Source organism: Tachyglossus aculeatus, chromosome 1 (assembly GCF_015852505.1).
Source record: "Tachyglossus aculeatus isolate mTacAcu1 chromosome 1, mTacAcu1.pri, whole genome shotgun sequence".
Classification (NCBI taxonomy): Eukaryota; Metazoa; Chordata; class Mammalia; order Monotremata; family Tachyglossidae; genus Tachyglossus; species Tachyglossus aculeatus.
In genome coordinates, this window is record NC_052066.1 from 47,653,531 (window position 1) to 47,679,236 (window position 25,706).

The 25,706-nt window shown below is 42.3% G+C and overlaps 1 protein-coding gene across 2 annotated transcripts in view; it reads right to left on the reverse strand.

The window, feature by feature from the left end:
• The window catches only part of FARSB (phenylalanyl-tRNA synthetase subunit beta), a 126,294-nt gene that overhangs the window by 51,262 nt on the left and 49,326 nt on the right, over positions 1-25,706 (reverse strand). For both annotated transcript variants that reach the window (XM_038750117.1, XM_038750127.1), the window contains exons 11-15: positions 20,749-20,810; positions 20,131-20,338; positions 19,625-19,705; positions 17,190-17,282; positions 7,138-7,255 (exon numbers count right to left, since the gene is read on the reverse strand). In XM_038750117.1, the coding sequence (XP_038606045.1) occupies positions 7,138-7,255; positions 17,190-17,282; positions 19,625-19,705; positions 20,131-20,338; positions 20,749-20,810 (562 nt within the window). The remainder of the gene's footprint in view (positions 1-7,137; positions 7,256-17,189; positions 17,283-19,624; positions 19,706-20,130; positions 20,339-20,748; positions 20,811-25,706) is intronic.

Here is a 25,706-nt window from a genome sequence, read left to right on the forward strand (position 1 = left end):
CCAAGTCACATAACTGACAATTGACCGAATCAGAATTTGAACCCATGACACCTGACTCCAAAGCCTGGGCGCTTTCCACTGAGCTACGCTGCTCACTTGTCAGGGAAAGTCACTTAACTTCTCTGTGCCTCAGTTACCTCATCTGTAAAATGGGGATTAAGACTGAGCCAAATGGGGCAACCTGATTACCTTGTATCTCTCCAAGTGCTTAGAACAGTGCTAGGTACATAGTAAGAGCTTAACAAATACCATTATTATTATCAAATAACTGCAAAGGCTTCACTTAGTTAAATCTTTAAAAATACAACTTGGAGATCTGAAAATGAGTTGTAAACTGTGTTAATAATGGAGTGATATTCTGATAGTCCCACTTTTAGTTAGTATTGGCCTAAAATACAGTATCCCAAACAGTCATGCAGAGAAATCACAGCTCATGATCATTCTTCAATGATTTCTGACCTTTTAAGAGTGAGACGGAGACTATCATTATAAATTGGCTTTAATTAATTAACATTGCTCTGACTTTTTTTTAATGGTATTTGTTAAGCACTTACTCTATGCCATTCACTGTGCTAAGTACTGGGGCAGATTACAACATTATTAAGATGTACACAGCCCGGGTCCCACATGGAGCTCACACTCTAAATCCTCATTTTATAGATAAGGTAACTGATGCACAGAGAAATTAAGTGACCTGCCCAAGGTCACACAGCACAACAGTAGCAGAGTCAAGATTAGAACCCAGGTCCTCTGCCACCCAGGCTTGAGTTCTTCCCTCTCCTCCTCCCCTCCCCATCGCCCCCACTCCCTCCCTCTGCCCTACCCCCTTCCCCTCCCCACAGCACTTGTATATATTTGTATGGATTTATTACTCTATTCATTTTATTTGTACATATTTATTACTCTATTTTACTAATGATGTGTTTATAGCTATAATTCTATTTATTCTGATGGTGTTGACACCTGTCTACTTGTTTTGTTTTGTTATCTGTCTCCGCCTTCTAGATTGTGAGCCCGTTGTTGGGTAGGGACCGTCTTCGCATGTTGCCGATTTGTACTTCCCAAGCACTTAGTACAGTGCTCTGCACACAGTAAGCGCTCAATAAATACAACTTAATGAATGAATGAATAGGCTTAACGAATGCAGGATGCTACTTCAAACGTCATTATTGCCGAGGTTCTTTGACACTCATATTTTTAAAAATTACTACTTGAAAGTTTTGAATGCCAAAAATTTGAAATAGTGGAATTAAATTAGTCCCACTGATGACATAAAGCCTTCTTCAGAGAGCTGTATTCCGTATATGGACCCTGGAAAATTCTGCATTGCTTGGTGTCTCAGGAATTTTTGTGAACGACCTCTTACAGTTTTTATTCCCCTTGCATTCGATTTGGAAAACAGTAGGATTTGATGATCGAGATTGGCTGCTAAATAAAATATTTAGTTGGACCACCATAACTATATACCTAAAAACCGAAACGTATAGTTTACTTTTCAAATCTAGGTGCATTACATACTGGAATGAAGCTTAAAAAAGAAAAAAAAAACAACCAATGGTATTTACTGAGCCCTTACTACATATATCCATGGAGTCGCTATGAATAGGAAACAACTTGACAGCACTTAAAGATAAATACTACATGCAGAGTACTGTACTAAGCGTGTGGGAGAGTACAATACTGCAAATCAGTGGACACATTCCCTGTCTGTAATGTGCTTACAGTCTAGAGGGGGAGACCGACGTTAATATCAATAATTCAAAATACATCATTTATGTGATTTAAGAGCATATTGAAAAATAAAGGCCAACTAACATAGGGAAGACTGTTGGTTGAAATCTAAGTTGTCCATTCCTGTGACCAGTATGCTTCACAATACCAAAATAAGGCCTCCCTCCCCTGTCCCCAAACCAAACTGCCACGTCCCACTTTCGCTCTCTTTCCTGACTTTTCTGCCAGATCAGGGCAGGCAGGCATCCTTGCTGCCTTACCATGGAGTAAACTGGGATCATCTAACTTAGTCTGTATCTAATAAAGAGCCTAAATGCTTGGCTCTTGGTTTACAAAAACTGCTTGCTTTTTTTGGCACACAGTTTAACAATGCACAATTTCTAGTGACGAAATTTCGTTGCCTTTTTGTCTAAACTTTAGGTAATCTCTTGGTTTTTAGACACCAAAGAGGTTAAACAGAAGTATAGAGAACTGAAACCAACAATGTGTGTGACAGCTATTCTTCCATCATAAAATGGAAAAAAAAAAAACTGCCTTAAAGGCTGGAAACCTGAATTCTACCTTTCCCTTCAAGAACAAAATGTCCACATATTCTTCTGCCCAGTATAGAAAGAAATTGGTTCAGTGGTTTGTGAGTTACCAAAGAAGTGGTTTTCCAAATGAAATCAGATCACCGGAGAAAGGGAGAAATAGTTAAACCAAGCCTGATGACAGTGTCAGCCCTGTGAAAGGACCCCAGCTGGAGGGCTAACTCTCACTCTCCTTTTACCTCCTACTAAGAGCTCTCAGTCCTGTCTCCTGCCAAGCTCCCGTTCTAACTAAACCTCACTCAACTGTCCCACCTCGATACCCCTGTTCTTACCGTTCCCCCAGCCTATCATTCATTCTTTCATTCATTCAATCATATTTATTGAGTGCTTACTGTGTGCAGAGCACTGTATCAAGTGCTTGGGAACTACAAGTTGGCAACATATAGAGACGGCCCCTACCCAACAGCAGGCTCACAGTCTAGAAGGGGGAGACAGACAACAAAACAAAACATATTAACAAAATAAAATAAATATGTACAAGTAAAATAGAGTAATAAATATGTACAAACATATATACATATATACAGGTGCTGTGGGGAGGGGAAGGAGGTAAGGCAGGGGGTATGGGGAGGGGGAGGATGGGGAGAGGAAGGAGGATCACTCCCCTCCTTCCCAAATCTGCAAGACCACAACTCTTCCAATCTTCAAAGCCCTTCTAAAACCCACCTCTTTCAGGAAGGCTTGCCTGGATCTCTAGTCATGTCAAACAACCACCCTCGGCACTAGTATATTTTAATTCCTCTCCTCAGCACTCAGATATGCATATGTGTTTATTTGTATTTTCATTTATATATTTGATTACTTATTCTACTTTACATTGATATAGCTGAACTGCATCCTGTTACACCGTCCTACTCATACTATCTTTAAATAAATTTCTGTTTCCCACAATAGATGGTGAGTTCCGTGAGGGTAGGGAACATGCATTTTGCTTCTCTTGTACTCTAACCAAGCACAGAATACAGTACTTTACACTCAATAGAACTCAAAAAATACCATCAATCAATCTATTGTATTTATTGAGTGTCTACTTTGTACAGAGCCCTGTACTAAGCTGTAGGGAGAGTAACACCAAATGATCGATTTATAACATTAGGACCAAAAATCATAGACTTTACCCAACCACTAAGAAAAAAGAAATGGCTTATATTGAAAGAGCTCCCGGTAATTTGAAAAACTGGGGGCTGATCAGAAATTTGCTCTTCTCACCCAAGATGCACTTTTCATTTTTGGCATCAACATAATGTCAGGTAAGCCTGAATTTGTCCAGAAAGAACGACTGTACATCAAGTAAAATCTCTATGTAAAAAAAAGAAAGAAAAATTCAGTTTTAATTCTGGAAATGCGAAGTAACTGCCAGAACCAACAAAGGACAGATTTAATACAAAATAGGAAGTAAGCTGTGTCTTGAGCTCAACAGAGTGGGAACCATTCTATACGGAAAAAGGCAGCAAAGTCTACTTTAGAGAGAAAGAGCCTGGGTGTCAGGGGACCTCGGTTCTAATCCCAGCTTCTCCATATGCCTGTGACCATGGATAAGACACTTGGTTTACCTGTGCCTCAGTTTCCTCATCTGTAAAATGGTGGCAAAATACCTGTTCTCTCTTCTCATTTAGACTGTGAGACCCACGTGGGACAGGGATTATGTCTGATCTGATTACCTTGCAACTACCCCAGGATTTAGTTCAGTGCCCGATACACAGTAAGCACTTAAGAAATATTACAATTATTATGGGAGTAAATTATGTTTTTGAATTACATGGTCAGGGTAATTAATGGAATAATAATATTGATGGCCAACATAATATTATGTTGCCAACTTGTACTTCCCAAGAGCTTAGTACAGTGCTGTGCACACAGTAAGCGCTCAATAAATACGATTGATTGATTGATGGTATTTGTTAAGCACTTACTATGTACTAAGCACTGTTCTAAGAGCTGGATTTTCTTCAGTACCTATGGGCACAAGGAGGCTCAGATTTGGACTATAAAATCCTAAATTTCTGATGTACCAAATGAAAGGAAAAGAGGAAAAATGTTGTGAATAATTCTCTCATGGCAAGACGTGCATGCTACAAAGTCTGAACGGGTCCCAGGGCTTTATTCTACCTAAAACCAAAGTGAAATCCTTTAAGAATAACAACAATTGGAATCGAGTGAATACCTGTTTCAAAAAAACCCCAACAAAACATTGTATTTAACACAATAAACTGACCAAACTCTGCAAAGCAACTCAGCCAAGTAGAGTACTTAGCACTCTTGCACCTGTTCCCACAGAGAACAGATCAAATGACATTTTTCAAATTTTTAAAGAATTCCATTTGTTAACCAGGTGCCGCTCGATAGAAGTATTTGAATCCAAATTCCATTTTAGGAGACTTTACCTGTATGGACATTTTTGTATGATGAAATGAAGTCTATTGTAATGGACAAAAGTTTATTTTAATCTCTTATTTTAACCTAATAGGAAAGTTTACTTGCCAACCTTTATGCTGCTGCTTTTTAGCAAAAGAGCTTTGAGCTCAGCTAGAAAGCTCTTCGGCCTCATTTGTCTATTCTGTTTTTCAATAAACATCTCCCTTAATGGAAAAAAGTAAATAAAATTAAAATAGATTCATAAAATTGTTAACTGGACGGGCCGGTGCCTCTGCCAGGTTAGACACAAGCTCATTCACGAAAGGTATCTAATTACCCCCCAAAGCCACATATTCTGTTTGCTTTAAGTCTGGCTTCAACACTTTTTTGAAGTATAAATTCCAAGATGGGACACAAAAAGCTAAAAGTCAGAGAATCAAAATTTAGGTTACACCCTTACCTTTGCTGTTCATAAAAAAAAATTAATGACGCATTGGCATATCCAGATATTAAAGGGCACATAATTTGGGGCCATACTTACATGACTTGTTCTGACTATTTTGACACCTGTCTACATGTTTTGTTTTGTCGTCTGTCTCCCCCTTCTAGACTGTGAGCCTATTGTTGGGTAGGGACCATCTCTATATGTTGTCGACTTGTACTTCCCAAGCGCTTTGTACAGTGCTCTGCACACAGTAAGCACTCAATAAAAATGATTGAATGAATGAATGAACAACAATTTAGGCAAACCTGCTCTATCTCACATTATTCACATTACTGGTTTAACATGGGATGGAAAAGATTTGATCTTCTAGGCTAGACACAAAAGATGCTAAAATTTATTAGACTGAACTTGACATTAAGGGAATGTCTATGAACTACGTAAAATCTTATTTTTTTAAGGTACACCACATAAACGAAATCTATAAATAACTTCTCTCTGGGCAAGGAGTGTGTCTACCCACTGTGTTATACTATACTCCCTTAAACACCTAGTACTCTGTACACAGTAAGTACTCAATAAATACTATTTATTGACTGAACTGATCGGTTGATATAATACGTAAAACATCCAGTGATTGCCAGAAATCTGGCTGAGGACAGAGGAAAAGTACCACTAGTTTTTCAAAAGAGCCAAAGGGTTTTTAACTACTAGGCAGAGAGGAAAAGAACTGTTTCACCACCTCATCTAAAAACCCCACATATAGAAGCAGTATGTCTTAGTAGCTAGAGCACGGGCCTGGGAGTGAGAAGGTCCTGGGTTCTAATTCCGGTTCCACCACAGGCCTGCTGTGTGAATTTGGGCAAGTCATCTCACTTCTCTGGGCCTCAGTTACCTTATCTGTAAAATGGGGATTAAGAGGGTGAGCAGCACGTGGGACTGGGACTGACATTGTGTCCAACCCAATTATCCTGTATCTGCCTCAGGGCTTAGAACAGTGCTTGGCACATAGTAAAGCACTTAACAAAAATCATTATTATTATGATTATTATTGTTATTAATAATAATAAATATATCATTGGGCCTATGCTGATCTCAAGTATCAGTTTGGAATTGAGTCATCTGCAAACCCAAAAACAAATGAGGTCAACGAGTACTACAGAATCCATTATAAAATGTTATGAAGGTTTGTGAAAGCCAAGGATCTTTCCCAGGATCATTATTCATTTTATTCAATCATATTTATTGAGCGCTTACTGTGTTCAGAGCACTATACTAAGCGCTTGGGAAGCACAAGAAGCAGAGAAGCAGCATGGCTCAGTGGAAAGAGCATGGGCTTTGGAGTCAGAGGTCACGGGTTCAAATCCCCACTCCACCAATTGTCAGCTGTGGGACCTTGGGCAAATCACTTAACTTCTCTGTGCCTCAGTTACCTCATCTGTAAAATGGGGATTAAGACTGTGAGCCCCCGTGGGACAACCTGATCACCTTGTAACCTCCCCAGTGCTTAGAACACTGCTTTGCACATAGTAAGTGCTTAATAAATGCCATTATTATTATTATTGCAAGTTGGCAACATATATAGACAGTCCCTACCCAACAACGGGCTCACAGTCTATATCACTGGATTGACCTTCTTAGGGGAAATTACAGCAAATAAATTTGAACCTGGGGAGACATGAGGAACTCCAGAGGCCGGGGAGGAACTGAACTCTCTTGGAGCGTAACAGGAAGACAGGAAGCACAGGGGAACCTAGGCAATCAGGGGCTAGAAAATGAGATAGAGGACAAGAAGCAGAAGTCCAAGAAGGCCTGGTCAAAGTAGAATGGAGAGGAATAAGGATCCAGTGGGTGCTTGTATTGAAGATTTGTTTGGCTTTGGTGAAGATGTCCTGACTAGGGCACTTCCTTATATCTTGCGGCCCACTTGTAAAAATCAATATAAACCAAATCTGTCCCTTGTTGGGCTGCGGGAGAATATCTGGGGTTTGGCATGGCCAGGAGTGACAGAGTTCTTACCTCTGCTAGAGTCCTTTACTACAATGTCAGATATTTCAAAGAGTTTGAGAGGCAAGGGCATCTTCCGATTAGCAGCAACTGTCTTCAGGAGGCCTGGAAGAAGGGTGGTGCGGGCCACCTGCGGATGAAACGAGATTACATTTGTGAAATGCAACTGCTTTCGGAGATCGAGACGTTTGATCGTCCTATAATAACGCTCTAAAAGAACCCTCGTGAATTTCAACCTTGTGGTGTCAAGATAATGAAAAAATGTTATATTTTGTTTCAAGACTTCAGAACCAGAATAGTTTTCAAGAGTCTCAATCTAAAGACTGGGTCAATCTAGGGTATTTATTGAGAGCTTACATCGTGCAGAGCACTGTAATAAATGCTTGGAAAGGTATAATACAAGAGAGTATGTCCCTTCCCATAAGGAGTTTACAGACTACAAGGGGCGAAAGGCATTAAAATAGATTGGAATATCTCCTTTACTGGCTACCTTCCTCATCCACATCATTATCAGGAATTCCTCAAGGCTCAGTTTTGGGATTTCTGTTTTTCTCCTTCACACTAATCCACTGGAGAGCTCACTCACACATGTGGTCAAGTGCTTAGTACAGTGTCCTGCACCCAGTAAGCGCTCAATAAACACAACAATGAATGAATGTAGTTGGTGAGCAACTGATTGATCAATTCATCAATCATATTTACTATTTGCAGAGCACTGTACTAAGCTCTTGGGAGAGATCAATATAACAGAGCCCCCTCCTTCCTCTCCCCCTCCCCACCTCCTTCCCATCCCCACAGCACCTGTATATATGTTTGTACAGATTTATTACTCTATTTTACTTGTACATATTTACTATTCTATTTTATTTTGTTAATGATGTGCATCTAGCTTTACCACTATTTATTCTGATGACACCTGTTCACATGTTTTGTTTTGTTGTCTGTCTGCCCCTTCTAGACTGTGAGCCCATTGCTGGATAGGGACCATCTCTATATGTTGCCAACTTGTACTTCCCAAGTGCTTAGTACAGTGCTCTGCACACAGTAAATGCTCAATAAATACAACTGAATGAATGAATGAATGAACAGAGTTGGCAGACCCGTTCTGTGCCCACAACGAGCTTAAAGTCTAGAGGGGGAGACAGACATTAAAATAAAAAAAAAATTAACGCATAGGTAAATAAATGCTGTGGGGCTGAGAGTGGAATGAATAAAGGGTACATATTCAAGTGCATGTGTGATGCAGAAGGGCATGGGAGATGAGGAAATGAAGGCTTAGTTAGGGAAGGCCTCTTGGAAGAGATGTGCTTTTATTAAGGCTTTGAAGGTGGAGAGTGATTGTCTGTCAGAAATGAAGGGGAAAGGCAGGGCCAGGCGAGAGGCAGGATACGGGCGAGGAGTCGGTGGTGAGACAGATGAAATCCAAGTACACGGTTAAGTTAGCATTAGAGGAGTGAAGTGTGTTAAGCTGGGATGTATGAAGAAACTAGAGAGCTAAGGTAGGAGGGGGCAAGGGGAATGAGTTCTTTAAAGGCAATGGCCAGAAGTTTCTGTTTGATGCGGTGGTACATGGGCAACCAGTGGAGGCTCTTGAGGAGAGGGGAAACATGGACTGAACAATTTTGTATAAAAATTAAATGCCACTGATTGACTGAAAACTGACCCAGGCAGCAGAGTGAAGTATGGACTGACGTGGGAAGAGACAGGAGCCAGGAGGGTCAGCAAGGAGGCTGATATGGTAGTTGAGGCAGGATCATAATAATAATAATGGCATTTATTAAGCGCTTACTATGTGCAAAACACTGTTCTAAGCACTGGGGAGGTTTCAAGGTGATCAGGCTGTCCCACGGGGGCTCACAGTCTTAATCCCCATTTTACAGATGAGGTAAGTGAGGCCCAGAGAAGTTAAATGACTTGCCCCAAGTCACACAGCTGACAATTGGTGGAGTCGGGATTTGAACCCATGACCTCTGACTCCAAAGCCTGGGCTCTTTCCACTGAGGTAAATGCTCGGATTAACATGGTAGCAGTTTGGATAGAGGGGAAAGGGCAGATTTTGGCATTGTTGGGAAAGCTGAACTGACAGAATTTGGTGACAGATTGAATACGTGGGTTGAATGAGAGAGATGAGTGAAGGAAAATGCCATGGTTAAGGGGTTTGTGAGATAGGGAAGATGGTGGTGCCATCTACAGTGATAGAAAGTCAGGGGGAGGAAAGGGTTTGGGTGGGAAGATGAGGAGTTCTGTTTTGGGCATTTTAAGTCTGAGGTGTTGGCGGGACTCCAAATAGAGATGCCCTGCAGGCAGGCGAAAATATGATGCTACAGAGGAGAAAGATCAGGGCTGGGGATGTCAATTTGGGAATCATCCGCATAGAGATGGTAGTTGAAGCTGTGGAAGAGAATGAGTTCTCCAAGGGAGTAGGGGTAGATGAATAGAAGGGGACTCAGAACTGAGCCTTGAGGGACTCCCCCAGTTAGGGGGTGGCAAGCAGCAGAAGAGTCCACTAAAGGGACTGAGAATGAGCAGCTGGAGAGGTAGGAGGAGAACCAGGAGAGGACAGTGTCAGTGGATAACGTTTCCAGGAAAGGTGGTGGTCCATAGCGTGAAGGCAGCTGAGAAGTCGAGGGGGATTAGGATAGAGTAGATGATTACTGGTGACCTTTGGGAGGGTGGTGTTGATGGAGGGAAGGGAGTGGAGGAGGAGAAGGAGAGAACTGGAGGTGAAGAAGTGAAGGTAGGGAGTGTAGGTAACTTGCTCAACCCGAGTTTAGAGAGGAATGGTAGGCGGGAGATGGGGTGGTAACTGGGTGGGTGATGCTTGAGGATCTACATGATCTGCATAGCTCAGTGGCAAGGGCCTGGGCTTTGGAAACAGAGGTCATGGGTTCGAATCCCGGCTCCAGCACATCTGCCATGTGACCTTGGGCAAGTCACTTAACTTCTCTGAGCCTCAGTTACCTCATCTGTAAAATGGGGATTGACTGTGAGCCCCATGTGGGACAACCTGCTCACCTTGTAACAACCCCCGCCAGCACTTAGAACAGTGTGTTGCACATAGTAAGCGCTTAAATGTCATTATTATTATTATTATTATCTACATCTCCGGCTCTAACCTATGACTTCCGAGTTTCATTCCTTCCTTTTTCTAGAACATTTCATGCTGATTAATAATAATAATAATAATAATAATAATAATAATAATAATAATAATAATGGCATTTGTTCACTTACGATGGGCCAAGCACTGTTCTAAGCACAGGGGGAATACAAAGTAATCAGGTTGTCCCACATGGGGCTCCCAGTCTTAATCGCCATTTTCCAGATGAGGGAACTGAGGCGCAGAGATGTTAAGTGACTTGCCCAAAGTCACACAGCTGACAGTTGGCAGAGCCGGGATTAGAACCCATGACCTCCGACTCCCAAGCCCGGGCTCTGTCCTCTGAGCCACGCTGCTTCTCAGCGTGGTTGCCAGCTTCCTCCTCAGAAACCTATCAATTTCCCTTCCACGCTCGTTGTGGGCAGGGAATGTGTCTGTTTATTGTTGTATTGTACTCTCCCAAGCGCTTAGTACAGTGATCTGCATACAGGAAGCACTCAATAAATATGACTGAATCAAGGCCCTGCTGAGAGCTCACCTCCTCCAGGAGGCCTTCCCAGACTGAGCCCTTTCCTTCCTCTCCCCCTCTTCCCCCTCTCCATCCCCCCATCCTACCTCCTTCCCTTCCCCACAGCACCTGTATATATGTATATATGGTTGTACATATTCATTACTCTATTTATTTATTTATTTATTTTACTTGTACATACCTATCCTATTTATTTTATTTTGTTGGTATGTTTGGTTTTGTTCTCTGTCTCCCCCTTTTAGACTGTGAGCCCACTGTTGGGTAGGGACTGTCTCTATGTGTTTCCAATTTGTACTTCCCAAGCGCTTAGTACAGTGCTCTGCACATAGTAAGCGCTCAATAAATACGATTGATGACGATGATGATGAAAAATGGCAACTGCCAAAGTCAGTGGTCAGAGAAGCAGTGTGGGCTAACAGAAAGAGCTCGGGTCTGGGAGTTGGGGGACATGGGTTCTAATTCTGCCTCCGTCGGTTGCTGCTTTGTGACCTTGGGCAAGTCACTTAACTTTCCCTGTGCCTAAGCTTCCTCATCTGTATAATGGGGATTCCCTTCTTCTTCTCCCTCCTCCTCAGAGTGGGAGCCCCATGTGGGACAGGTGCTTTGTCCCTCCTCATTAACTCGTGTCTACCCCAGTGCTTGTAACTGGGCTCGACACACAGTAAGGGCTTAACAAATACAATGCTACTAATCATGATAATAACAATAATAACAGTAACAGTAGTGGAGGTGTTCCCGAAGGTAGGATAGCAGATGGGCAGGCTCAGTGATTCTGTTAAAAAGGAAGTCGTCGTCACTCTACTCGCTTTCCATCTTCAATACATGTATCATGGTGGCACAATTCAGGTGCTCATTTGGCTCGGTCTTAGTGAGAGCTGTGTATCTGCAGAGATCCTCCTGAAAGTTGGCAAGGGAGTTTCACAAAAGGAAGGGAGAAACTACATATATTTCCCAGGAAGCAAAGATGTTGACTTCCTTTTCCAAAAGTAAGACGTGGGAGTCCCCTGAGTCTTCTTCCATGGCAGATACAAAACCTTCCTCTTCTCTTCTGGCCCTGGTTAAGGGAGGTCAGCTTCATCCAGCTCTAAGAAGCAGGTTCCACGTGGGCAATAACTCGGTAGGCCAGGTAAGTGGCGATCAATAATCTATTTAGGGTTGCAGCTTGGGTCTCTGGGCTTGAGTTCTTGAACCTCCATTGCAATTTTCTTTTTGTATTCTTTCTAATTTTAATTTCCAATTAAAATACCATTTCTTAGTAGACATGTGTAATCAGTTTCACAATTCTTCAAAAGACTCATGGAGAATTCCCTTTCAGAACCCAGACGGATCTCAAATCTCTTTTCCCCATTTCCTCTTCTCTTCTGTGTCACCGCTGCACTTGGATTTTTACCCTTATTCACCCTGCCACCAGCTTCTGGAAAATCACGGCTCCTCCATTTGACTTTCTGACTTCTGCGGTGTCAAGTGTGGGTTTTCTAATATTTTCCACCCTACTCCTTTTCCAGTATTGGGTCACTTCCACATTGTTCCCTCACCAACTGGGAGATACTGCATTACAGTGAGAATGTGTCCTCTATACAAGTGTACTATCACTTGGAGAACACAGACTAACTGGGTGTGGCATGGATACCACTGCAATGGGTTAGACTGTGCAGGTTAGTGAAGGATGGCTCTTAGGGGCAGGATCTAACTATCCATCCATCAGTGGCATTTACTGAACGCTTGCTGTGGGCAGAGCGCTGTATTGAACACTTGGGAACATACAATACAACAAAGTTGGTAGATATGGTCTTTAGTAGATGCGATCCTTGTCCATGAGAAGCAGCTTGGCTCAGTGGAAACAGTGTGGGCTTTGGAGTCAGGGGTCATGGGTTCAAATCCCGGCTTCGCCAATTATCAGCTGTGTGACTTTGGGCAAGTCACAACTTCTCTGGGCCTCAGTTCCCTCATCTGTAAAATGGGGATTAAGACTGCGAGCCCCTCGTGGGACAACCGGATCACTTTGTAGCGTCCCCAGCACTTAGAACAGTGTTTTGCACATAGTAAGCACTTAATAAATGCCATCATCATCATTATTATTATTATTATAAGGAGAATACAGTCTACTGGGGGACTTAGATACAATTCCTTGCCTTCAAGATGACTCTACTTGGATATTCCCCTGATACCTCAAACTTAACATGTCCAATTCCTAATCTTCCCATCAAACCCGGTCCTTCTCCTGACTTTTCCATCACCCTAGACGACATCACGACATAGAGAAACAGCGTGGCTCAGTGGAAAGAGCACGGGCTTTGACGTCAGAGGTCACAGATTCAAATCCTGGTTCTGCCAATTGTCAGCTGTGTGACTTTTGGCAAGTCACAACTTCTCTGGGCCTCAGTTACCTCATCTGTAAAATGGGGATTAAAACTGTGAGCCCCACTTGGGACAACCTGATCACCTTGTATCCTTCCCAGCGCTTAGAACAGTGCTTTGCACATAATAAGTGCGTAACAAATGCCATCATCATTATTATTATTATCACAATCCTCCCTGTCTCACAAGTCTGTAGTCTTGTCACTTCACTTCTCTGTGCCTCAGTTTCCTCATCTGTAAAATGTGGATTAAGACTGTGAGCCCCCCTTGGGACAACCTGATCACCTTGTAACCTCCCCAGTGCTTAGAACAGTGCTTTGCACATAGTAAGCACTTAATAAATGCCATCATTATCATTATTATTATTATCCTCCACTCATCTCTCTCATTCAACCCAAATATTCAATCTGTCACCAAATCCTGTCAGTTCTACCTTCACAACATTACTAAAATCCACCCTTTCCTCTCCACCTTAACTGCTCCTAAACTGATCCAAACATTTAAATCCTGCCTTAACTAATTCACCGGCCTCCTTGCTGACTGTTCTCTCTGCTGTCTCTACCCGCTCTAGTCCCTAATACACTCCGATGCCCAGATCATTTTTCTAAAAAAAAAAAAAAAAAAAAAAAAATCAGTCCACATTTCCTCATGCAAGAACAGCCAGTGGCTGCCCGTCTACTTCTAGATTCATTCAATCGTATTTATTGAGTGCTTACTGTGTGCAGAGCACTGTACGAAGTGTTTGGGAAGTACAAGTTGGCAACATGTAGAGATGGTCCCTAGCCAACAACGGGCTCACAGTCTAGAGGAGATGAGGAAGACTACGTGAATTCTGGAGTGAAGGAATCAGAAAAGCTATCAAGCTTAGAAGCAGGATTCAACAACCCGGAAACAGGACTTTTCCCAAACGAGGCTAGGGAGCGGCAAGTTTCTGGGATACCTTTTCACCCTCCCCTTAATGATGCCCTGAAAGATGTCACCAGTTCCCAGAAAAATCCCCTCGGGAACTCTCTCTCTGGTGCTCTCTGGTACCTTGGAAGTTGGGAAGACTTTTGGATATTAAGGATGGGAGTTAGCACACTGTAGCTCCAAGCTTGCCAGATTGACCTTTGGTCGGACCCAGGGAAGGAGGTGTTTGTGTTTGATGGCTGAGCCCGATCAGCAGTAGCAGCAGCTCTCTGGCAAGGTTAGAGTCCAAGATTAAGGATCAGGTGTTCAGGTGTTAATTTAGGATAGCCACAGGTAGCACAGTCCCTTAGGCTTCTGCGCCAAAATAAACTGGTCTAAGCTTAAAAGAAGTTATGCTCTAAAAAATGTACCAAAATATTTAAAAGGTTAAAAAACACACAATTTAATTTGCTGGTGATGACATTCCCTTTGGACCTGTCTGACATTTCACGCATAGTTGTTCTAACATAAGTGTGAAAAAATCGTAGAAAAATTTGTAGGGTGAGATGCTTTGAACACCTGGACACAATTAATTGAAAGTGAGAGGAAACCAAGATATTGGTTAGGGATTTCAGAGAAGGGGCCTGACACGGGATGAAATGCCTATATCAAACAGAAACACCTTACCATCGGCTTTAAAGCACTCAATCTGCTCTCCCGCTCCTTGGGTACCTCACCAATCTCCTATGACAAACCAGCCTGCGCACTTAGCCCCTCTAATGCCAACCTACTCACTGTACCTCAATCTTGTCTATCTCACCTCCAACCCCTTAGCCATGTCTTCCTTCTGGCCTGGCTATCGCTCCCCCTTCATATACCACTGACCACCACTCTCCCCACCTTCAAAGCCTTATTAAAAGCAAACTCCTCCAAGAGGCCTTCCCTGACCAAACCCTCATTTCCCCATCTCCCTCTATGTATTTTGACCTGAACTTTTTAAGTACTTGGTATTCACGCCTCCTTCAGCCCCGCAAAATATCTGTATTTTATTTTAATGTGTGTCTCCCCCTCTAGATTATAAACTCCTTATGGGCAGGGAACATGTCTCTCAATTCTGCGGTATTGTACTCTCCCAAGCACTTAGTTTAGTGCTCTGTACAATAAAATATCACTCACGGATTGATTGGAGAGCTCTTTTGACATCAAAGCAGCAGCTGTGTCTCAAGAGGTGGCCTCTCACTTACTTTCAAAATCTACCAGGGCCACTGGTGCCATCAAACCCATTCCTTTTCACCTTATAAAAACACCTGCACCCATTCTTTTCCCCTTCATGACTGCCAACTTCAACCACTCCACTCTCTGATGGCCCCTCTGACTTTGTCTTCAAATACACTCACATCTTCCCCATCCTAAGTAAACTTCCTCTGGAACCCATTGCTTTCCAAACTCCCTTCTCTCATTCATGTCCAGACTCCTCAAATGGGCTGTTTACACATGCTGTCTCCACGTCCTCTTCTCCAACTAGCTCTCTGACCCTCAACAATAGGGTTTCTCTCCAATTTATTCCCCTGAGATGCTCTCTCCAAGGTCACCAATGATCTTGTTACCAAATTTAAGGCCCCACCCCAACCCAGTCTTCAAGCTGCAGCTATAATGTAGAGGCGGACGACTCCCAAATCTTCTTTCCTTGGTCTGTTGTTTCCCCTTCTCAGCAATGCTGCATTTTCTCCTGCCTCCAGGGCAGATCTACAAGAAGGTCTCACCGGCAACTCAAGCCCAGTATGTCCCAAACTGAACACCTTGTCTTCCTCCCAAATCTTCTCCTCCACCTAAATTTCCCATCATTGTTGAAAACACCATCATCTTCCCCAACTCTCAAGCCCACAAATTTGGTATTAATAATAATGATGTGCATCTAGCTTTAGTTGTATTTATTCTGATGACTTGACACCTGTCCACATGTTTTGTTTTGTTGTCTGTCTCCCCCTTCTAGACTGTGAGCCCATTGTTGGGTAGGGACCGTCTTTACATGTTGTCAACTTGTACTTCCCAAGTGCTTAGTACAGTGCTCTGCACACAATAAGTGCTCAATAAATACGACTGAATGAATGATATTGGTATTTGTTAAGCAGTGCGAGGCACTGTTCTAAGCACTGGGGCGGATACAAGGTAATCAGGTTGTCCCAAGTTGGGCTCACAGTCTTCTTCCCCATTTGACAGATGAGGTAACTGAGGCACAGAAAAGTTAAGTGACTGGCCCAAGGTCACACAGCTGACAAGTGGTAGAGCAGGGATTAGAACCCAGGACCTCTGACTCCCAAGCCCGTGCTCTTTCCAATAAGCCACGCTGCATTCTTGACTCCTCTTCCTATTCTCTAAGCCTTTCTGAAATCACTGCTCCTTCAGCAGGCATTCCTGATTAATCCCTAATCGCCCATCTTATTGCCCCAGTACTGCCACTTCAGCACTTCTGAAACAGCTAAGCACTGGGGTACTCATTTAGCACCTAACTTTATACTTCGTTCCTTCTGTAATTTTACTTTAATGGTCTCCCTTGCTAGAATGTAAGTTCCTTGGGATATTACTCAACTCACTCTATTGTACTCTGTCAAGTGCTTAGCACAGTGCTCTGCAAAGTGGTATGGATTGAGTGCTTGCTGTTTGCAGAGCACTGTACTAAGTGCTTGGGAGAGTACAATACAACAGAACTTATATACACCATTCACTCAGTCGTATTCAATGAGCGCTTACTGTATGCAGAGCACTGTACTAAGCGCTTGGGAAGTACAAGTTGGCAACATATAGAGACAGTCCCTACCCAACAATGGGCGCACAGTCTAGAAGGGGGACACAGACAACAAAACATGTGGACAGGTGTCAAGTCATCAGAATAAATAGAAATAAAGATAGACGCACATCAATAACAAAATAGAATAGTAAATATGTACAAGTAAAATAAATAGAGTAATAAATCTGTACAAACATATATACAAGTGCTGTGGGGAGGGGAAGGAGGTAGGGCAGAGAAGACAGGTACATGTTCCCTGCCCACACTTTTCTCAAGACTGACCAACCGAGAACAAGTTTTCTGTGTTGAAACTCAAAATATTCCCATTTAATGAGTCATTATTTTTTGGCTATATACCCCACTGAAATTTAGGAGGAAACGGAGCTACTCAAAACTCATACCTGAAATTCTGCTGTTTTAGGATTAGCTATGTGTACAGCCTTTACTGCAGAGATGTCCAAACCAAGTTTATCGGCAACATCCTCTTGGGAACACTGAAAAACATATAACGCATATAGAATCAGTCAATATATTAATGGCAAAATTTAACATCAAGGAAACTGACTCCCTAATCTTCATTGTTTTATAATCCTTTTATATCCACTATCTGAGTAACTTGGTAAATTAAGAAATTTTAAAGCATAATTCTGAATTTTCAGGTTCCAAGCATTTTCGTACATGCATTCTGTCCAACACACTGTAAGTGACCAGACGTGACTCTACGGTTAACACTTGTTTTCTTAAAAAACCTTTCTATCTCAGCGGAATGTAAATGAAATGATTAAAAAAAGGGACACTAGTACATTCCTAGCTCAGGTAAAGAAGAAAAAAAATTCAACATGTAAATATTCCCCACCAAATTGATCGATGTTATGGAGCGCTTCCTGTGTGCAAAGCACTGTACTATGCGCTTGGGAGAGTATAATACAACAGAGTTGATAGGTCCATTCCCTGCCCAGGCCAGAGGGGTAGACGGACATTAAAATGAGTTACAGATATGCACATTACTGCTGTGGGGCTGAGAATGGGGTGACTATCAAGTACTTAAGGGGTACAGACCCGTGGGTATAATGAATGAACGCAGAAGGAAGACAGAGCATGGGAAATGAGGACTTTGCAATACGCAGCACTATTTACCCAAAATACGACAGCATATATATTAGCTCCTGTACAGTTTTTGAAGTCTTGAGTCACTTAATGCAAAGAAAACTGAACCATGACACAGAAGGCCATATGCATTAGGAGTCCAACCCTCAAAAGAGTTTGGCAAATCATCTTTCACATTACAGTTGAGGTTTCCGAGAAATTTTTAAGGGTAACCACAAGGAGTTGTGCAGTCTCCCAGAAACCTTCTGGGCACGTCTGTGAAGCTTGTAACGAGGAATGCAAGGAGGGCGGAAGAAACGCAAGGCTATATCCTAGCTGAAAATTGGAAGTCAACTGCCGTGGACAAACCTGCGAGGGCTACTGCTATCAAGAAGGGAGCACCTCTCTTAGAGCAAAGGCTTCACATGGAAAGAGAGATAGGGGAATGAAAAAGATAAGAGTTCCAGGCGCTACAAACATTAAGTCTACCAAAACCAAGGGGCACAGGTGAATTTCACGAGTAGTACTTTGAATTCAAAGGAGATGTTCGTAGATAGATATTTATATCTATCGAGCTACATGTCCTCTGACTATGTATACACACACAAAGACATATATCTGTGTGTATGCGTGTCTAAGACTTTTTCAATCCAAGTGGAGCAATCAAAAACCCACAAGATATTTCAAACATTGGCAAGGAGACCCAATAAAATCACTCACAAGCAAAATGAGCCTTGTTTCTCACCATGGCCGGGATCTGTGTCAAGAAGTAAGGATGCTGACAACTATAGGAGTTGAAGGAATGTCAGTATCTCCCCACAATTCTGACAGAAGGCAGTTTTAACTGTTGAGAGCATCTAGTCGCTTCAATAATAGGTCCAACAGAGAAGCAGCGTGGCTCAATGGAAAGAGCACGGACTTTGGAGTCAGAGGTCATGGGTTCAAATTCCCGCTCCGCCAACTATCAGCTGTGTGACTTTGAGCAAGTCACTTCACTTCTCTGTGCCTGTTACCTCATCTGTAAAATGGGGATGAAAACTTTGAGCCCCCTTGGGACAACCTGATCACCTTGTAACCTCCCCAGGGCTTAGAACAATGCCTTGCACATAGTAAGTGCTTAATAAATGCCATTAAAGAAAAAAAGGGGAGTTGGACAGAAAAAAAAAATCAGAGGCATCTTATACTTTAAAATGTTCAATCTGTTTTGCTTTTTTGTAATTCTGTAAACATGATTTACCTCCTGAATTAGGCCTTATAAGTCTGTCTTCCAGGAGAAAGTAAATATTTGCAGATATATTCTAATCCAAAAGAAGAGATGTAATATGCAGCATGTCTACAGTTCTAAACCAGGAAGGCATGGAGGGGGCATTAAATTATCTATCGCATTCTATGCGTTTCCTCGTAAATTTAGTTGTGAAATTTGGTAAGAAACCTTGAAATGTTTTGAAACTGGAGAATGGGCAAGGGCTTACTTTTCAAAGCCACTATTTCTAACAGTACTTCCATATGCATATACCTATAAATAAAAATGAAATACAACTTCAACTTTCAAATTCCACAAAACCTGAATCTAAAAATACTATTATTATCCTAAATGTCCAAATGAGCAAAAAAAAAATCAACACCATGGATTTCCATCAGTCACGATAAATCGATAGCATAAATGTTAGTAATGCTGGTTTGGTGCCATTAGAGCTCCAAAGTATTCTAAACCTCCAACACATCAAAAGTCCAAGCTAAAAAGACATACCAGAGCAAAGGTGAGTGCTTCCGTGAATCCAGCTGCTGCCAGGTCATATCTCAGAAGCTCCGTGAGCTTATTAAGAGGAAACTAAAACAATTGAGAACAGCCGTCTTTAAAACGCAAATATTTCCCCACTGTACTTAAAGCTTTTTCCTATGATGTAAAAGAGCACTTGCAAATTAGCAGACAACCCTCTCTCTTACTCCTCCCTCACCAAAAACCATTTCGGTCTTTAGGCCAAACTAGGAAAATGAATCTCCCAATTAGAGATTCAACAGGGGACTCCAGGCTTGAAACCTGTCTTTTTTCAAAGAACTAGTCAACAGAGGTCTTCAACTTACTCTAATCAGTTGGGCATCTGTTTTGTATCCTAACCATGGCAAATGCCCCTCATAGCAAAGCATGTCAAAATATTGTTTAATTCTTATGCTCTGTTTTTTTCCAAAGCCCTCCTGGCATTCACTAGTCAGTTGCTAACAATAAGAAGTGTTTATTTAAGGGTGCAATCTTACTTGATTAGCTATGGTGTACGTTTTCGGAATAGTCATCTGAATGTTGTTATAACCATAAGCTATAGCTGCATCTTCTACAATATCACATGCATGGATAATGTCAGCTCTGGTTGGAGGGATTTCAATCTCTATCTGGTTCCCATCCCCTTTGACTTCTGACTTTAAATACATCCTGGTCAGAAGTTTGGCGAGGCTTGCTGGAGTTTCACTGAAACATGAACATAGAAAACACAAGATTTGTTTGGGTTCTTTAAAACATTTGCTAATGCTAAGTTTTAAAATATGTGGATTGCTTTATATTTACCCGGCGCCACCATCATCTATTTAGTCAACGTCTTTGGGAATGATAACACGACGTAATATTTAATTGTCGCCTTTATTTGGACGGATTTCAAATCCCCATCCGACTGTTTTGTGAGGTAACATAGAGTCTCTGAGACTCTAAGGTCCTACGGCAGGGAATTTGTCTACGAACTGTATCGTACTCACCCAAACTCTTGGGACGGTACCCGAAACACAATAAGTGTTCAATAAATATCATTAATTGATTTTTGGGTACTGGGTATTATTGATCTGTATTGCATTCACATGGATATAAAAAAGACTTTCAGAACATACCTGATTCCAACTTGCTTATTAATTAAATCAGCTTTCACTATTTCTTTGCGGTATGCCAGTTCCTGTGATAAAGGAAGTTAAATAATTCCTTATTAGGATCCAGAGCTACGTCATCCTAATCCATCTTTTTTCTTTCCATTTCACTCCCGTGAAAACAAGCAGTAAAGAAAGAGCTAACAGACAGGGATAAAGTTAATGGTTCAAGAAAAACTAAACTTTCTATGGGGGAAACCCACTTAAAAATTACTCATCTGGAATAAATATATGCTTTGCTAATAAACTCACATTTTGTATCTCTGAAAGTGCCTCAAGACTTCAACAAACTTTCAAAATATTCTTTTTTCAAAATTTAAATATCCTTCCCAATAATAGTCAAGCACTGGCCCATTAAATCATTCGGACATGACATCTATACTCATCAAAATGTGCTTGGGGTTCTGGCTGTCTAAGGGGGTAAAAATCAATCTACTGTGTCGGCAGTGTTGTCTCTGGAGAGAAGATAACCTCACTAGTCCTTCAATTTTCAACAGTTTAGATGATATGAAAATCAGGGATGGGAACCGTAACAAAACTATCAGAAAAACCAAGGAAATATGGAAAAGAAATATAGAAAGTACATATGAGAGACAGAAAACATCATTTTAAGCAGAATTAAAGGTGGTTTAGATGAACAAGATGATTCTACTCATCTCTTTTAGACTGTGAGCCCACTGCTGGGTAGGGACTGTCTCTATACATTGCCAACTTGTACTTCCCAAGCGCTTAGTACAGTGCTCTGCACACAGTAAGCGCTCAATAAATACGATTGATGATGATGATCTCTGCCCAACAGGGTGACAGCATAACCTTTGAAAATTTAAAATATTGCGATGGGTTCTCTATACTCACAGAAAACGTTATAAGGCTAGAGATGAAGTTTAAGTGAATCCAGTTTTGTGCCAAAAGTGTGCCATAATTTAGCAGATGGGGTTGCTTTGGTAGCCACTATAGTCTTTCCAGCCTAGCCAACTATTTTTAGAATTCCTACTGGGCCTGTACCCGCTGTGGAATGACCTAGTGTTTCTTTGGTCAAATAGCCATATTGTGTATTCCCTACAGAGAGATGATTCCCAGAGGCCTGCTCTTTCCACTTGACCCAACCGAAGGTAGAACAAATGCACATAAATACTAAGGGGCCGATGGGATGGCATATTCAGAAAGGTAGCGATTTATCATGGAACGCTTTCTGGGAGAGGCTCTGCAGAACTTTGAAGGACAGAAAGAGAAGAGGGTCGGCAGATCTGAGGGATGATGGAGTGACGTGGACGGGAAAAGGTGGGCATAAAATGGAGGTGTCCAAATTAATGTAGTTGGGGTGTTAGCTAGAGAGAAGCAAAGAATGCAAACTGGGTACCACAGGAAAAGAGACTGGAGAGAGACAATTGGTCTACAGCTTTTAAGCCAATGATAGACAATTACTCTCCCCTCCTTCGAAACCTTACTGAAGACACATCTCCTCCAAGAGGCCTCCCCTGACTAAGCCCTCTCTCCTTCCTCTTCTCATTCATTCAATCGTATTTCATTCGATCCTATTTATTGAGCGCTTACTGTGTGCAGAGCGCTCAGAGAAGCAGTGTGGCTCAGTGGAAAGAGCACGGGCTTTGGAGTCAGAGGTCATGGGTTCAAATCCCCGCTCCGCCAATTGTCAGCTGTGTGACTTTAGGCAAGTCACTTAACTTCTCTGGGCCTCAGTTACCTCATCTGTAAAATGGGGATGAAGACTGTGAGCCCCCCGTGGGACAACCTGATCACCTTGTAACCTCCCCAGTTCTTAGAACAGTGCTTTGCACACAGTAAGTGCTTAATAAATGCCATTATTATTATAATTATTATTACTAAGCTCTTGGTACTCCCTTCTGCATTGCCCTGACTTGCTCCCTTTATTTGTCCCCCAGCTCCCAGTCCCACACACTTATATTACATATCTGTAATGTATTTATTTATATTAATGTCTGTCTCTCCCTCGAGAATGGAAGCTCGGTGTGGGCAGGGACTGTGTCGATTTACTGTTATATTGTGCTCTCCCCCGTGCTAGTACAGTGCTCTGCACACAGCAAACTTTCAATAAAAATGACTGAATGAATGAATGATAAGAGTTCGTACTTGATGGGGAGAGAATTGGGAAACCACTGGACATTTTGAAAGAGGACAGTGATGTTTTCTGAATATCATTTTAGAAAAAAGCAATCAGTCAATCTGTGGCATTTACTGGGTGCCTGAGTGTTAGACACAGAACTAGAAGCAGCATGGCCTAGAGGACAGAGTACGGGCCTAGGAGTAAGAAGGACCTGGGTTCTAATCCCAGCTCCCCCATTTGTCTGCTGGGTGCCCTTGGGCAAGTCACTTCATTTCTCTGGGCCTCAGTTATCTCATCTGTAAACAGGGATGAGGACTGTGAGCCCCATGTGGGACAGGGACTGTGTCCAACCTGATTATCTTTTATCTACCCCAGCACATAGGATAGTGCCTGGCACAAAGTAAGCACTTAACAAATACCATTTAAAAAAAAAAAAGTAAGAAACTGATCGGGGCAAATGAGTGTAGATTAGACTGTACAGAGAAGCTGGATACAGGGACAAACAATAAGGAAACTGTTGCAGTAATCCATCCAGGAGGAGATAAGGCCTGGATCAGGGTGCAGAGGAAGCAGGTTATATTGTAACTGAAAAGGTAGCATGATTTAAAGACAAATTGAATCTGGGTGGTGAAATCACATTTCCTCCAGGAGGCCTTCCCCAATTAATTTTTCTTTTCTTTAAGAGAAGCAGCGTGGCTCAGTGGAAAGAGCCCGGGCTTTGGAGTCAGAGGTCATGGGTTCGAATCCCGACTCTGCCACGTCTCTGCTGTGTGACCTTGGGCAAGTCACTTATCTGAGCCTCAGTTCCCTCATCTGTAAAATGGGGAGACTGCAAGCCCCACGTGGGACAACTTGATCACCTTGTATCCCCCCCCGTGCTTAGAACAGTGCTCTGCACATAGTAAGCGCTTAACAAATGCCATAATTATTATTATTATTTTCTCTCAGTTATTTCTCCCCAACTATGATCCCAGCTCTTATCAATCAATCGATCAGTGGTATTTATTGACCGCTGACTTTGAGAAGCAGCGTGGCTCAGTAGAAAGAGCACGGGCTTGGGAGTCAGAGGTCATGGGTTCTAATCCAGGCTCCGCTACTTGTCAGCTGGGTGACTTTGGGCAAGTCACTTCACTGCTCTGTGCCTCAGTTTCCTCATCTGTAAAATGGGGATTAAGACTGTGAACCCCACGTGTCACAACCTGATCACCTTGTATCCCCCCCAGCGCTTAGAACAGTGCTTTGCACATAGTAAGCGCTTAACAAATACCATCATTATTAGTATTTGTGCAGAGCGATGTACAAGTCTTTTGTGAAAACGTAATGTAACATAGTCAGAACATGCTATGCACAAACTACACATTTTTGCATGCAACAGCTGAAATCATTTCTGTAAATAACAGCTACATGCCGTAATAATTCAAGACCATATAACCATTTTTTCTTTCTCTTCAATCTGAAATCCATTTTGCATCTGCTATACTCCTCGAGGAACAAGTTCCTTGAGAGGGGAGGAATCATGTCTTCTGCAGTGCTCTGGAACCAGTAGGTGCGCAATAAGTAGTACATCGAATTTGTACAAATTTGAGGGGAGGAATGATGTCTTCTGCAGTGCTCTGCATCCAGTAGGTGCTCAATAAGTAGTACATCAAATTTGTATTCAAAAATAGACATGAGTCAGAGTTGACAACAAGGAGGCAAATTTCTGAAACAGGAAGGGTGAAGGTGGTGTCGGCTGTGATGGGAGTTGTAGGAAGAGGAGAAGCAGCGTGGCTCAGTGGAAAGAGCCCGGGCTTTGGAGTCAGAGGTCATGGGTTCAAATCCCGGCTCAGCCACTTGTCAGTTGTGTGACTTTGGGCAAGTCACTTCACTTCTCTGCACCTCAGTGACTTCATCTGTAAAATGGGGATTAAGACTGTGAGCCCCCCGTGGGACAACCTGATCACCTTGTAATGCCTCCAGGGCTTAGAACAGTGCTTTGCACATAGTAAGCGCTTAATAAATGCGATCATTATTATTATTAAGAGGAGTAGGGTCGGAGTTAAGTTTTTGTTCTATAGAAATGAGCTGTAGGGGTCAGGTGCAGGTCATTCATGTGACGTATGTCCTAGAGACGCAGGAAATGCAATACTGTAAAACAGGTGGTGGCAAGGAGCGTAAAAACAAGAGGAGGTAAATAAGAAACGGAAGAGATTGACCTGGTTTTGGTTTTTCTGTCAAGAGTCGTTAGCTACAGAAGCAGAACAATATGTCCCAGGGGCAACTCTCCCAGAACAAGCCTGTTAGGGGACAGGGGGAGTTTACAGAAAGCCGTAGTAAGCTGTTCAATACCATTACTCCATTGGGGAGACAAAGGCTTGCGACTTCAACACTGTGATTTGTGTGCACTCTTTACAAAAACTCTACAACCTCAGAGTAATCAGAGTAATAATAATAATAATACTGATGATGGTATTTGTTCATTCATTCATTCAATCAATCATATTTATTGAGTGCTTACTGTTTGTTAAGCGCTTACTATGTGCCAAGCACTGTTCTAAGCACTGGAGTAGATACGAGGTAGTCAGGTTGTCCCACGTGGGGCTCACAGTCTTCACCCCCATTTTGCAGATGAGGGAACTGAGGCACAGAGAAGTGAAGTGACTTGCCCAAAGTCACAAGCTGGCAAGTGGTGGAACCGGGATTAGAACCCATGATTCTGACTCCCAAGCCTGTGCGCTTTCCACTAAGCCATGCCCCTTCCATGCTCTACTGAAATCAGGATTATCTCTCAATGAATATTTTCATGAGAAGATTAACCACATTTGAAAACATTTTTCTTTTTCCCCTGCTGAATAAGCACATT